We start from the raw sequence: 13,908 nt of genomic DNA on the forward strand, positions 1-13,908 counted from the left end.
CATCATCACTATAAACTCAACATGCCTAAAATTTATTGTTTCCCCAAACACTGGATTGTCTCTCATCCAGTCCATTTATTTTCCCCAAGTGTTCCCCTTGGGGAGCACCCCAAGAGTTCCCCCAAGTGTTCCCCAAATAAGAGCCACAGGATAGTTCACAAGAATTACTGGGTACAATCTTGGTAAGCATAGGTCAGGAGCATCCAAAATAATGGAATCTTGTACTAGTCTGTTAATAATGTTCTTGATAAACATTTATAGATTAAACCTGTAAATATATTTACTATATTTAATTGAAAATTTATGAAACAATATGCATAGTATAAGCCTCACATCTATATCCCTCTTCTACCCTTTCCTTGTTGGTAGACATCAAAGTCCAAATGATATTCACTGAAACTCTACTACCACCTCCAGAAAGTTATTCCAAGGAAAAAATAAGCACAAATACTTATAAAAATGGCAGTTTTAATATTAATATCAGAAAGAAAAAGGGAAACAACCTGTCTGGACAATGTATAGCATTGGTGGAGCACCTGGGTGACTCAGACAGTTAAACACCTGGCTATTGGTTTTGGCTCAGGTCATGATCTTGAGGTTTCATGGACTGGAGCCCCACATGCTGCCAGCATGGAGCCTGCTTGGGATTCTCTCTCTTGCTCTCTGCCCCTCCCCTACTCACATTCTCTCTGCTTCTCTCAAAATAAATAATAAACTTAAAAAAATAATATTGGAAAAAACCCACCATGGCAATTCACCATATATTAAATAGTACTATAATGGGACACCTGGGTGGCTCAGTCGGTTAAGTGCCCAACTTCGACTCAGGTCATGATCTCCAGTTTGTGGGTTTGAGCCCTGTGTCGGGCTCTGTGCTGACAACTCAGAGTCTGGAGCCTGCTTAGTATTCTGTGTTTTCTTCCCTGTCTGCCCCTCTCCTGCTGTTTCTCTCTCTCAAAAATAAACAAACATTCCAAAACATGTTTTATTTTATTTTTTTAAATGTTTTATTTATTTCTGAGAGAGAGAGAGAGAGCGTGATCAGGGGAGGGTCAGAGCGAGAGGGAGACACAGAATCTGAAGCAGGCTCCAGGCTCTGAGCTGTCAGCACAGAACCCAATGCAGGGCTCGAACCCACGAACCGTGAGATCATGACCTGAGCTGAAGTCGGACACTCAACCGACTGAGCCACCCAGGCATCCCCAAAATATGTTTTAAAAAAAGAAAACAGTACTATTTCCTTAACACTGTTCTTGGGAAATATTTAAAGATTGAGGTTCAAAAACCATATATGTCTTATAATCCTGATCTTACTCCTTCCCTGCCAAGACTCCTGTCTACCCCTTCCTCTTCTACCTCCTCTCCCAGTCTAGCATGTGCATGCACAAATACACACACTGAACCAATTTGTGCTACTGAGGCTCCCTCCATTCATATTCATACTCCTCCAAGTGAGCTATATAGCAGCCCTAAGCACAGAGAAGGAATCCTAGTGCTGAATGGGGTTTTCCCCCTATTTTACTAAGATATGATTGACAGCACTGTGTAAGTTTCAGGTGCACAGCATAATGATTTGACATACACATACTGTGAAATGTTTGCAATGGTTTCAAGACGTTACTAGAGAAATTACGTCATTTTTCAAATTACTGTGGCCAAAACTACTAGCTCATTACCCGAATCCTTGTTCTCCTTGTTTTCCTATGCTCACGGAACCACATCTTCCACTTCGCCTTAGAGCTGGTGTGATCCTGAGACTGAGTTAGAGTCCACAGAATGTGTGCCATTGCCACTCCTGGCCCCCTGAAAACATTATTTGCTCTTTTCTTTGTTCTTTGCTCCTTCTGCTACCCTGAAGAGAGAGGAGTCCTTGGTGACACTGGAAGCCACATGTTGAAGATATCAACCTGGTGCCCGAAGAGACTGGTATGCCAACCCCTTCACTTCACTACTATCATGTGAGCAAAAAGTAAACTTCTATGGTGCTTGAGCCATTAGATCTCTCTGTAGCCTATTTGAAAGAGCATGGAGTCCGCCCAAACTATTACTCTTAAATACATAAAGAAATACACACCATTGGTTTTTTTTAATGCTTCCACCAGATACAAGGCTTCCTCTTGAATTCTGTCTTCAATAGTCTTCTTCCCCATCCCCAGATTCCGCAAAACCATGAGGGTGAAACGCCGGACTTGCTACCATTGTTCTCCATTGCTGAAAACAACTCCTATCAGGGGGGGAAAAAAAAGAAAAAGAAAAAGAGGGATGCCTGGGTGGTTTAGTAGGTAAAGGGTCTGACTCTTAATCTCAGCTCAGATCTTGATCTCAAGGTCCTGAGTTCAAGACCTGTGTTAAAAAAAAAAAGACTCAAAAAAGAAGAATGACCTCTATTGCCATGAATTCTAGCTGAGTCTTTTATCTCAGCGAATGATAATGACATTTAAACAGGAATGTAAATATGGTGTGGTGCCAGCTGTACGAATTTCCAATGAGCCTTGCTTTACCTGCTTTCTGTTAGCCAAGCCTCATATCTGTCAAGACTCTGTGTTTTACATATTACTTAACTCTTCTCCATCTCCTTCAACCTCAGAATAACTCTGTGAACCAAGTGTTTTGTCCCCATTTTACTGATGATCACAGAGGCAAAATGCTTGCTCTGTGGGTCACACAGCTAATACAGCATGGTGACTTCAAGTCATAGGTGAAATTTTCAGGGCTGATTTTTGTATGTTGTAAGCGAATTGTAGGAGAGGCAACTAAAAGAGTCAATTCTCAAGAGAAGAAGAGACACTCTTGTGCACTGGAAGGAAATTCATGAAAATCTATTCCTTTGATAAGAGACACAGCAACTGCCCTCCTCATTTTAACATTTCCCTTCTGTCTGCAATATCTCTGCCATGAAATACGGTTTTAACACCAAGAAAGGTCAATATCAGACTTCCAGAAGCCAAGGCAGTATCAGGAGAGAAAACAATTCTTATAGGAGACTTGTCCATAAAGAATTTAAAGAACAATGTAGAAAAGGAAGTGACCGCATTCAGGCCTTATTTCTTTTTACAGGAACCCAGTGAACCACAGAGGACTGGACAGTTTAAGGTCAGCTCCAGAAACAAATGGAAGACAGTTCAAGTACTTAATATAAAAACCTTTTTGGGGCGCCTGGGTGGCTTAGTTAAGCGTCCGACTTTCGTTTAGGTCATGATCTCACGGTTCGTGGGTTCGAGCCCCGCGTCAGGCTCTGTGCTGACTGCCAGCTCAGAGCCTGGAGCCTCTTTCGGTCAGTGACTCCCTCTTTCTCTGACCCTCCCCCTGCTCACGCTGTCTCTCTCTCTCTCCTAGAAAAAAAAAAAAATTAAAAAAAAAATATATAAAAACCTTTTCTAATTTCACTCTCAATCCATATGTACTCACTCTGTGTTTTTCCATAATTCCCTTTCCAGGGATTATTTGTGCTTTATGGATTGTATTCTGTTGGATTCAAATATTTCTTATGCCTTTTACTTTAAAAGAATAAAAGACTGAAGTCAAGACTGGGAATATTTCAAACCTATGCTGGTTCCATGCACACTATGCAAGTTTCCTAAACTAGTCTCTTGGCAACCATAACTCAGGCCAAAAAGGAAAATGTTTGGTGGCTAGTATAATTGAATCATTTCCCTTCCTTCTTTTTCTCTTATTATCTTAACTGAAATGAACATTATCCTAACTGGCCATATTTTGAAATGAACACAAATTTAAGTACGTTAATGGTTAGATGATTTGCTTTCATTGCATTTTATGTTTCATGGAGATACCTTGTCACTTTCATAATGTAAAATATGGATTAATGATCCTTTACAGAAAAAATGCTGGAATTATGTTTTCATAGGTGTCTCTAAATACTTACAATATCTCAATCCCTTAGCTTATTTGGAGTCTTTGCAACTTACAAACCCACATACGTTCCCCAGATTGAGACATACCTAATCCTTGGATGGCTCTGTCCAACACTGGGAAAGGGCCTCTGCCAGAAAACGCCTCACTCTGATCAATGAGAGCTTCCTTCACTGCTTCATATCCATATACCACCACAGTGCGCTTGTTGCCAAAATACAGTGAACACAGGACCATAACTCTCTGCTAGCTGGGAAAGGAACAGGAGGTGCAGGAATAGGGAGGATTTCAAAACTAAAAATGTAGATAAGTCTCTCTACTAAAGAGACATTTTATATTCATTCACCCAATATAAAAGATTTCAACTTCTAGAACTAGTAATTTAATCAATCACATTAAGTGGTAATTATATTATTAGTCACATTGCTATTATTATCATCTTCATCAATAGGTAACCTTTATTAACATGGAAAGAGCCTAAGTGTCCATCAATGGATGAATGGATCAAGAAGATGTGGTTTATCTATACGATGGAATACTACATGGCAATGAGAAAGAATGAAATCTGGCCATGTGTAGCAACATGGATGGACCTTGAGGGTGTTATGCTGAGCGAAATAAGTCAGGCAGAGAAGGACAGCTACCATATGTTTGCACGTATAGGAGGATTAGGAGGAACTTAACGAAGGACTGTGGGGGAGAAGAAGGGGGGAAATAGGGGAGGAGAGGGAGGGAGGCAAACCATGAGAGACTCTTGAATGCTGAGAACTGAGGATTGATGGGTGTGGGAGGGAGGGGAAGGGGGGTGATGGGCATGGAGGAGGGCACTTGTGGGGATGAGCACTGGGTTATATGGAAATCAACTTGACAATAAACTATTAAAAAAAATAGTTAACCTTTATTCAGCTCCTGATATTATATTATAGATTTTATTCATATTCTTTTATTAACCTATATCTGCCAAACCTACAGTTGCACCAAATTTCTCCTTTCTTCCTATAGTTACAATAAATAATCTGTTTCTTGTCCTGCTTAAGGGAAGTTCCCCCATCTTGTCCCATGTGCAGGCTACTAATCATCCCTTATTATCCACTCTGCACATCTTTTTAGCACTAGAGACCTCTAAATACAGAAGGACATGGCAATGTAGTCGCAGACATTTCCCAGCTTCCATGTGTGGCCATGTGACTAAGTTTTCATGAACCGATATTAGCAGAAATGATGTGTCCAAATCTTACACTATTGTATAAGTGGTAATTGCAGGCCCTCTCTTCCTCCCCCTACCCGGGCACTGAAATGGCAGCATGGAGACAACCCTACTGCCTCCATGCACATGAGAACAATAGCCCTACTACAGGATGGCCAACTACAAGACTAAGAAAAACTATTTCTCGGGGCGCCTGGGTGGCTTAGTCGGTTAAGCGTCCGACTTTCACTTAGGGCATGATCTCGCAGTTCGTGGGTTCGAGCCCCGCGTCGGGCTCTGTGCTGACTGCCAGCTCAGAGCCTGGAGCCTGTTTCAGTCTGTGACTCCCTCTCTCTCTGACCCTCCCCTGCTCGCGCTGTCTCTCTCTCTCCTAGAAATAAATAAAACATTTAAAAAAAAAAAAAGAAAAACTATTTCTCTAGAGGACCTCAAGCAAAAGAGGCAGCTCAGCAGCACTCACCTCTGTATCATTCTGTGAGACAGAAATAAGCTCTTATCTTCTTGAAGCCATTGTGCTATTGGGATCTTTCTGTCATGGCAGCTTCTTTGGTATACTGACTGACTCTTTCAGCTTGTCCAAGGTCTGAGTTCTATTTTACCATACAATTCATTCTCCATAAAGCAACCAGAGTGTTCTTTTCAAAAGGCAAATGCTAACACGAGAGTGCTTTCAGCATGTTAATGGCATCACATTGCTCTTGTGCTAAAGACGAATATTTTTTCTATGTTTATTTATTTTTGAGAGAGAGAAAGAGAGAGACAGAGCATGAGCAGGGGAGGGGCAGACAGAATCCAGAGCAGGCTCCCAGCTCTGAGTTGTCAGCACAGAGCCCAACGTGGGGCTCGAACTCATGAACCACGGGATCATGACCTGAGCTGAAGCTGAACGCTTAAGCAACTCAGCCACCCAGGCACCCCAGGACCAATATTTTTAAAAGCCTTGTAAGACCTGCATTTCTGGCAACTATTTCTCCAATCTTCTCCACACCATGTTTTGTGCACACACTCTGGTGTACAACCAAATCGGTCCTCTTTCAGAGGCAGTAACAAGTAATTCTTCTTCAAACTGAAACAGCGTGGAACAAACTTTCATCTGTATTTTTTCTGGTTAATGCTTGATCTCAGCTTCAGCTTCACTGCCTCAGAGAATCCTTTGCTGACATTCTCCCATCCCTGCTCCACCAAGCTGCATGGCCTCTTTCTATTGTGACCCTATTACACAGTTTGTAATCACACATTTATCTGCATGATTATTTTACAAAACATGCTTACCAGCTACAGACTGGAAATCCCATAATGCTCAGTCTTTTTTTCTTTTTTTTATTTACCATTGGAAATCCTCAGCATTGGGGCACCTGGGTGGCTCAGTCAGTTAAGCATCTGACTCTTGATTTTGGCTCAGGTCATGATCTCATGGTACATAGGATCAAGCCCCAAGTCAGGCTTTTGCATGGAGCCTGCTTGGGATTCTCTCTCTCCCCCTCTGCCCCGCCCCTACATGCTCTCAACATAGTGCCTAGTAACTAACTAAATATTCAACAACTTGATGAGTATGTGATATATTCAAGGACCTTGTGCAAAAATAGAATTCTTATTATTTTAAAGAAATGGAAATTAACACTCAGAGAGATTTTTAAAACGTACCCAATGCTGTGAGTTAACAAGCAGATGAGGTAGGATGCTGACATCATCTCGTTGAATCTCTTAGCCCAAAACACAGAAAGGAGTTTCCAGAAGCTGTGCTCTGGTAACTAGCTGTCTCAGTGAAGACAGATTTCAGACAATCCCTTCAAGATTTAGAGAGGTATTGCTATATAAATAGCTAGGAATAGTTATTCACATGTTCACTGAGCAAATAGAAAAAAACTTCTGGAACCTTAAGTTATTTCCTGGGTTTAAATCAATGTGTGTTTTTAGGAAATTTTTAGTGTTGCGATTTGTAGATCAGAATTTTTTTAAAAATTGAAAACAGTTTCATTGCCATTCGAGTTCACCAAAGAATAATTACTAAAAAGAGGACCTGCTCACAATATGGACCAGGAATTCCTTTTGGGAATCTTAACAATCATCTCATGGATCTCATCCCCTCTGGCAACCTTCTAGCTGGGTATCTAATGAACACTTCCCTTTATTTATTTATTTATTTTTAATTTTTTATTTGGAATAATTTAGGTTTATAGAAGAGTTGCAAGGAGAGTACAGATAATTCTCTTACACACTTCACCTGGCTTCCCCTAATATTAACATCTTAGATAACCATCGTTTTTTTGTTCTTTAAGTTGGAGTACATGAAAAGAAATCTGTTTGACTGTTGTGCTGCAGTCCTAGAAAGCAATCAATCCAATTAGAACAGACCTTATGAAGAAAAAGGAGGTAAGATGCAACAAAAATCTCTCATTTCATTTCATTTCATTCAAACTGCTTTCATTAATAAAGTCTCATCAATTTGTTGCAATGATGTTGGCAACATCTAGTACCCTAATTTCTTTATTTGAGTTTATATCTGAATTACCTGGAAGGGTTTTTTTTTTTTTTTTTTAACTTGGAAGGCTTTTTTTTTTTAACAGTTTATTGTCAAGTTGGTTTCCATATAACACCCAGTGTTCATCCCCACAAGTGCCCTCCTCCATGCCCTCTACCCACCTTCCCCCCACACCCATCAGTCCTCAGTTTGTTCTCAGCATTCAAGAGTCTCTCATGGTCCGCCTCTCTCTCTCCCCCCCACTATTTCCCCCCTTCTTCTCCCCCACTGTCCTCTGTTAAGTTCCTCCTAATCCTCCTATACGTGCAAACATATGGTAGCTGTCCTTCTCTGCCTGATTTATTTCGCTCAGCATAACACCCTCAAGGTCCATCCATGTTGCTACACATGGCCAGATTTCATTCTTTCTCATTGCCATGTAGTATTCCATCATATAGATAAACCACATCTTCTTGATCCATTCATCCATTGATGGACACTTAGGCTCTTTCCATGTTTTGGCTATTGTTGAGAGTGCTGCTATGAACGTTGGGGTACATATGCTCCTATGCATCAGCACTCCCATATCCCTTGGGTAAATTCCTAGCATGAACACTTCCCTTTAAAATCACTTCTTTAAAACATGGTGGCTGGGACCACATTTTATTTAGATATATGGTTGTAACTGCGAGTTGGAAGAAAAGTAATCATACTTACCTTGCTTATGGATTTGCTGACATTACTAACATTTATCTGTAGAACATTTCCAATGATTGGCAGAGGAGTGGGGCCAGGTGGTAGCTTCTCTTTGGCATGGTTTCGATTCCAAAGAAAAAAAGGAATCAAACAAGAAAGACAAATCACCAGAACTACGAAGAAATCCATTGTTGTGCTTTGTGTAAATGCAGTTGGAAGCTTGGAATCCAAAGATTTTATAAATACTGAGCACAAGTGGATCATCAAACATGGACTAAAGCTTTGACCTTTTGGATACTTTTTTATCTTCAGTGGACTCTGACCCATTGGTAAAGATGAAAACAAAAACAGTCACTTTAGTATTCAGGGCTCTAGCTTACGACAGTGAGATCATGACCTGAGCCAAAATCAAGAGTCAGACACTTAACTGACTAGACCACCCACATGCCCCCAAAACATTATTTATTTATATTTAAATCTAGCTTAGTAACATATAGTGTATAATGATTTCAGGAACAGAGTTTAGTGATTCATCATTTACCTATAACACCCAGTGCCATTCCAACAAGTGTCTTCCTTAATGCCCATCACCTATTTACACCCCCCCCAACACCCTTCAGCAACCTTCAGTTTGTTCTCTGAATTTAAAAAAATTTTAACGTTTATTTATTTTTAAGATAGAGACAGATCACGAGCTGGGGGAGGGGCAGAGAGAGAGGGAGACACAGAATCCCAAGCAGACTCCAGGCTCTGAGCTGTCAGCACAGAGCCTGACGCAGGGCTCGAACCCACCGACCGCAAGATCATGACCTGAGCCGAAGTCGGCCACTTAACCGCCCCTGTTCTCTGAATTTAAGAGTCTTTTATGGTTGTCTCCCTCTCCGTTTCAATCTTATTTTTGCTTTTCTTCCCTTTTGTTCATCTGTTTCTTAAATTCCATATATGAGTGAAATCATATATTTGTCTCTGATTAATTTCACTTAACATTGTAACCTCTAGTTCCATCCACATTGTTGCAAATGGCAAGATTTCATTCTTTTTGACTGCTGAGTAATATGCCATATATTGTATCTATGTACCACATCTTCTTTATCCACTCATCAGTTGATGGACATTTGGGCTCTTTCCATTCTTCGGCTATTCTTGATAATGCTGCTTTAAACATTAAAGTGCATGTGCCCCTTTAAATCACCACTCCAGAATCCCTTGGATAAATACCTAGTAGTGCAATTTCTGGGTTGTAGGGTAGTCCTATTTTTAACTTTTGGAGGACCCTCCATACTGTTTTCAGAATGACAGCACCAGTGTGCATTCCTACCAACAGTGCAAGAGGGATCTCCTTTCTCCACATCCTCACCAACACCGGTTGTTGCCTGAGTTGTAAATGTTAGCCATTCTGATGGGTGTGAGGTGGTATCTCATTGTGGTTTTGATTTGTATTTCCCTGATGATGAGTGATGTTGAGCATTTTTTCATGTGTCTGTTAGCCATCTGGATGTCTTCTTTGGAAAAATGTCTACTCATGTCTTTTGCCCATTTCTTCACTGGATTATTTGTTTTTTGGGGTGTTGACTTTGGTTAAGATTTTAGATACTAACCCTTTATCTGATATGTCATTTAGAAATATTTTCTCCCATTCTGTCAGCTGCCTTTTAGTTTTGCTGACCAAAAACATGTTTTAAATGAACAAACATGCTGAGTAATAAACTAGATTTAGCTGTATTTCAATTTATTTAGCAGGAAGATATTGGGAAACCAAATGTTTCCCAAGAGTAGGATACAAAGTAACAATAATGAAAACCACAAACAAAGTTAAGTGGTATGGATGATAGTTCTAGAAATTCCAGTGAATTTATGATAGCAATTTCAAGAAGAGAGAAAAAAATACTTAAATGGAAAAATAAGCAAAGGAAATTGAAGAAAATTTTCCTGAACTTTGCATTCCTACAATGCAAAGATTCCACAGGATTAAAGTTAAAAAGACCCACACTCCCGCAGTCTTGTGAGACCTCAGAACGTCAAGAAATAAAACAAAACAAAAACAAAATCTAAAAAATTCTGGAAAGAAAAGGGAAGTTATAAAGACTAATGATCAATTCAGAATAAAGCTTCCTACATATGATGCTTTTACATGACAGACTACAGAGGAGTAAGGTATTCAAAGGTTCAATAGGAAATGATTTTCAAAATTATTATTCTATGCCAAAATAGAATTCAAATATGAGGTCAAAATACAGACATTTTTGAACATGTAAACATTCAGACATTTTATAACCTTGAACCATTTCCAAAATCATTGAGAAAAAGCCCAATGAAATAAAAATGTATCCAAGAGGGGCATCTGGTGACTCAGTCAATTAAGCATCTGATCCTTGATTTCTGCTTGGGTCATGATCTCACAGTTTGTGGGATCGAGCCTTGCATCTGGCTCTGCACTGACACTGAGAAGCCTGCTTGAGATCCTCTCTCTTCCTCTCTCTGTTCCTTCCCTGCTTGTTCTCGCTCTCTCTCTCAAAATAAATAAACTTAAAAAAATGTATCCAAGAACAGGGAGAATGCAGGATACAAAAATAATGTGCAAAAGAGAACTTTTTTTTTCCAAGCACAAAATGAGTATTTAATTCAGTTTCAGAAAAAGATGTCACATGAATCTGGATTATAAAAGAAGCCTGTTTTTCCAGAAATAGAGGGAAAAGAAAGAACCCGTAGTAGATTCAATGCTAATTTTCCAGATCTTCCTTTTCCATCAAAAGCTGTATATCTTCTCTCCAAAGCACTTGCTTCAAGAATCAACTGACCCTCTTCATTTCCATCTAGCTGGGATAGGCTTATTCCCCTCTACCCTCACCCCTCTGTTTTCAGCCATACCGTGTGGGTGCTGAAGACCCTGGGCTCAGAGCAACGAACAGAACTGTCCTTTAAGCTAACAACCCACAAGCAGTGGCACCCAAAGCCCCGTGCCCAGTGCCGGTGGCAGAGGCCATAGAGCTGGACCTTCTTCTACTGTCTCAGGACGAAGGAGCTGAAAGCTGAACATCAGCACAAATCAAGGTCCAACACAGAGAGAGAATGAGGGATCCTAGGCCCAGAGTAGGCTGCAAGCTGGGAGCAGGAAAAGGGAATTTTTGAGTCATTCCATCTTTAGAAATGGGGAAACTGGACCTCTACCCACTGCCATACTTCTATAAGGTACTCCACATCGAGTGTCAGATCCCATTCCAGGTATGACACAGGCGAGGGAAGACAATGCAAGCATGGTTGTGTGGATCAGTGGTGGCCCCAGACAGCAACTTCACAAGTTCCAAAGGAGACAAAGTTCCCAGGGACCAACAGGGTTGACAAGTCAAAAAGACAGACCCCTACACTCAAGGCCATCCCTGTACCACAGTGGCAAACATTGCTAGGGGAAGAGACCAACTGTAGATAGTGGTATGTGGAGACAGAACCAGTGTTCTTATTCCAGAACCTCCCCCATCTCTTCCTTGACAGTGGTTCCCAAAGGAACAGCGTTTCTGATGCAGAGCTGAAGACTAAGGTGGGCACAGAGGCAATGACGGCCAGCATGTCTCAACAAGAGTGCAACCATCTTGAGTTCTGGCCTGGATGCAAGTAAAACTTTCTGAGTCTAAATAATGACTGATAAGGTGATTGTAAAGCTTGAAGAAATTAAGTTATTTTTCATTTAAAAGGGAGCTATGGGGTGCCGAGGTGGCTCAATTAGTTAAGTGTCAGACTTTGGCTCAGGTCATGATCCATGGTTCATGAGTTCAAATGCTGCATCAGGCTCTCTGCTGTCAATGCAGAGCCCACTTTGGACCCTCTGTGGCCCCCCTCCTCTGCCCACCCCCCCACTAATTCTCTCTCTTTCTCTCTCAAAATACATAAATTTTAAAAATTAAAATAAAAAAATTAAAAAGGGGCTAAAAACCTAGATGTTTTCAACAAAATAGGTAAGATAATCTAGAATGAAAGGAGTTGTCCGCATTCTGAGAGCTGTGTGTCTTACTTTAATAGTCAAGTTCTATGTGGGTTTTCAGCTACACCGGTGTTGGCTCCTCCTTATCCCCGTGTTGTTCAATGGTCAACTGTATGACTTATGAACTCTATACTGGAAAGTATTTCAACTACAAACATTATATCCTACAAACATTTGTTGAGTGTGTACCTTGCAGACTCGGACATCAAACAATTTGTTGAAATAGTGAGTTGACAGTTTTACAGAGGGTAAATAAAAAGGGGAGTTCAGAAAAGTTTGTCTCTTTGCAATGTTTATTTACTTGTGTTTTTTTAAATGTTTTACTTATTTTTGAAGGAGAGAAAGAGCATGAGCAGGGAAGAGCAGAGAGAGAGGGAGACACAGAATCCGAAGCAGACTCCAGGCTCTGAGCTGTCAGCACAGAGCCCAACACGGGGCTCAAACCCACAGATCATGAAATCATGATCTGAGCCGAAGCTGGACACTTAACTGACTGAGCCACCTGGGCACCCCAATTTATTTACTTTTTTTAGGGGTGCCCAGGTGGCTCAGTCAGTTGAGTATCCAACTCTTGATTTCAGCTCAGGTCATGATCTCATGGTGCACGGGACTAAGCCCCATGTCAGCACCTTCTGTGCTGTCAGCATCAGAGCCTCCTTAGGATTCTCCCTCTCTGCCCTTCCCCCGCTCTCTCTCTCAAAAATAAATAAATAGTGAGAAAAAACGCTAAAATAAAAACATTGACCCAGATATTCTTACTCTGTACTCACTACTTTTCTGGACATCGCTTTCTTGGATAGTAAGTTTCCTTTAGCTACTACATCTTTTGTCATAGCAGTTCGCTTCTCCTGAAGCTAACTTCTTAGAATGTTTCTCAGACTGCAAAACCATCTGAGACCATTTCACACAAAATTCCAGAATCTATTTTTTTTTTAATATTTTTATTTATTTCTAGGAGAGAGAGAGAGAGAGCGTGAGCAGGGGAGGGTCAGAGAGAGAGGGAAACACAGACTCTGAAATAGGCTCCAGGCTCCGAGCTGGCAGTCAGCACAGAGCCCGACACGGGGCTCGAACCCACGAACCGCGAGATCATGACCTAAGCGGAAGTCGGACGCTTAACCGACTAAGCCACCCAGGTGCCCCTCCAGAATCTATTTTATTCTTCAGTAGTAGAAAGTGGAGTATCCATTTTCACAACTGCAACATTGGAACACTACTCTGGACATCTTCGCTATGAAGAATGAATTTTGAAAAAAAGCACACTGATCAAAGAAGTAGCCACATCTTAAGAAAAACAAAACAAAACCAACTAAGACAAGCTCACTATGCCGAAACCACAGCCATGAAGCTGGGATTCTGCATCGCTCATAACGATCACGTCTCCTACTGTCCACTCTGCCCTTTAGTTTTCCCTATCATTCTCCCCTTTGTGTTGTCTCCTCTCTCCAGTCCTGCCAGGCAATTTGAACAGAAGATAGTCATGGGCACATCAGTTTAAAAACTTTTTAAGAAAAAGAATCAAGGTGGGGTGCCTGGATGGCTCAGTTCGTTTAAGCATCAGACTCTTGATCTCAGTTTAGGTTGCGATCTCACGACTTGTGGGTTCAAGCCCCGTGTTGGGCTCTGTGTTGGCAGTGTGGAGCCTCCCTAGGATTCTCTTTCTCCCTCTCTCTTTGCCCCCTAGCCCCTGCTTGCATT

At 41.1% G+C, this 13,908-nt stretch overlaps 1 protein-coding gene across 1 annotated transcript in view; it reads right to left on the bottom strand.

The window, feature by feature from the left end:
* LOC120230594 (cytochrome P450 2C21-like) overlaps positions 1–8,437 on the bottom strand; it is a 30,147-nt gene extending 21,710 nt beyond the window's left edge. The window contains 4 exon segments of the mRNA XM_039230221.1: positions 2,075–2,224; positions 3,960–4,090; positions 4,092–4,120; positions 8,256–8,437. Coding sequence (XP_039086152.1) covers positions 2,075–2,224; positions 3,960–4,090; positions 4,092–4,120; positions 8,256–8,423 — 478 coding nt within the window. The 5' untranslated portion in view covers positions 8,424–8,437.
* Between the last annotated feature and the right edge of the window lie 5,471 nt (positions 8,438–13,908).

This window comes from Hyaena hyaena, unplaced genomic scaffold (assembly GCF_003009895.1).
Source record: "Hyaena hyaena isolate Hyena2069 unplaced genomic scaffold, ASM300989v1 scaffold_44, whole genome shotgun sequence".
In the NCBI taxonomy this organism is placed as follows: domain Eukaryota; kingdom Metazoa; phylum Chordata; class Mammalia; order Carnivora; family Hyaenidae; genus Hyaena; species Hyaena hyaena.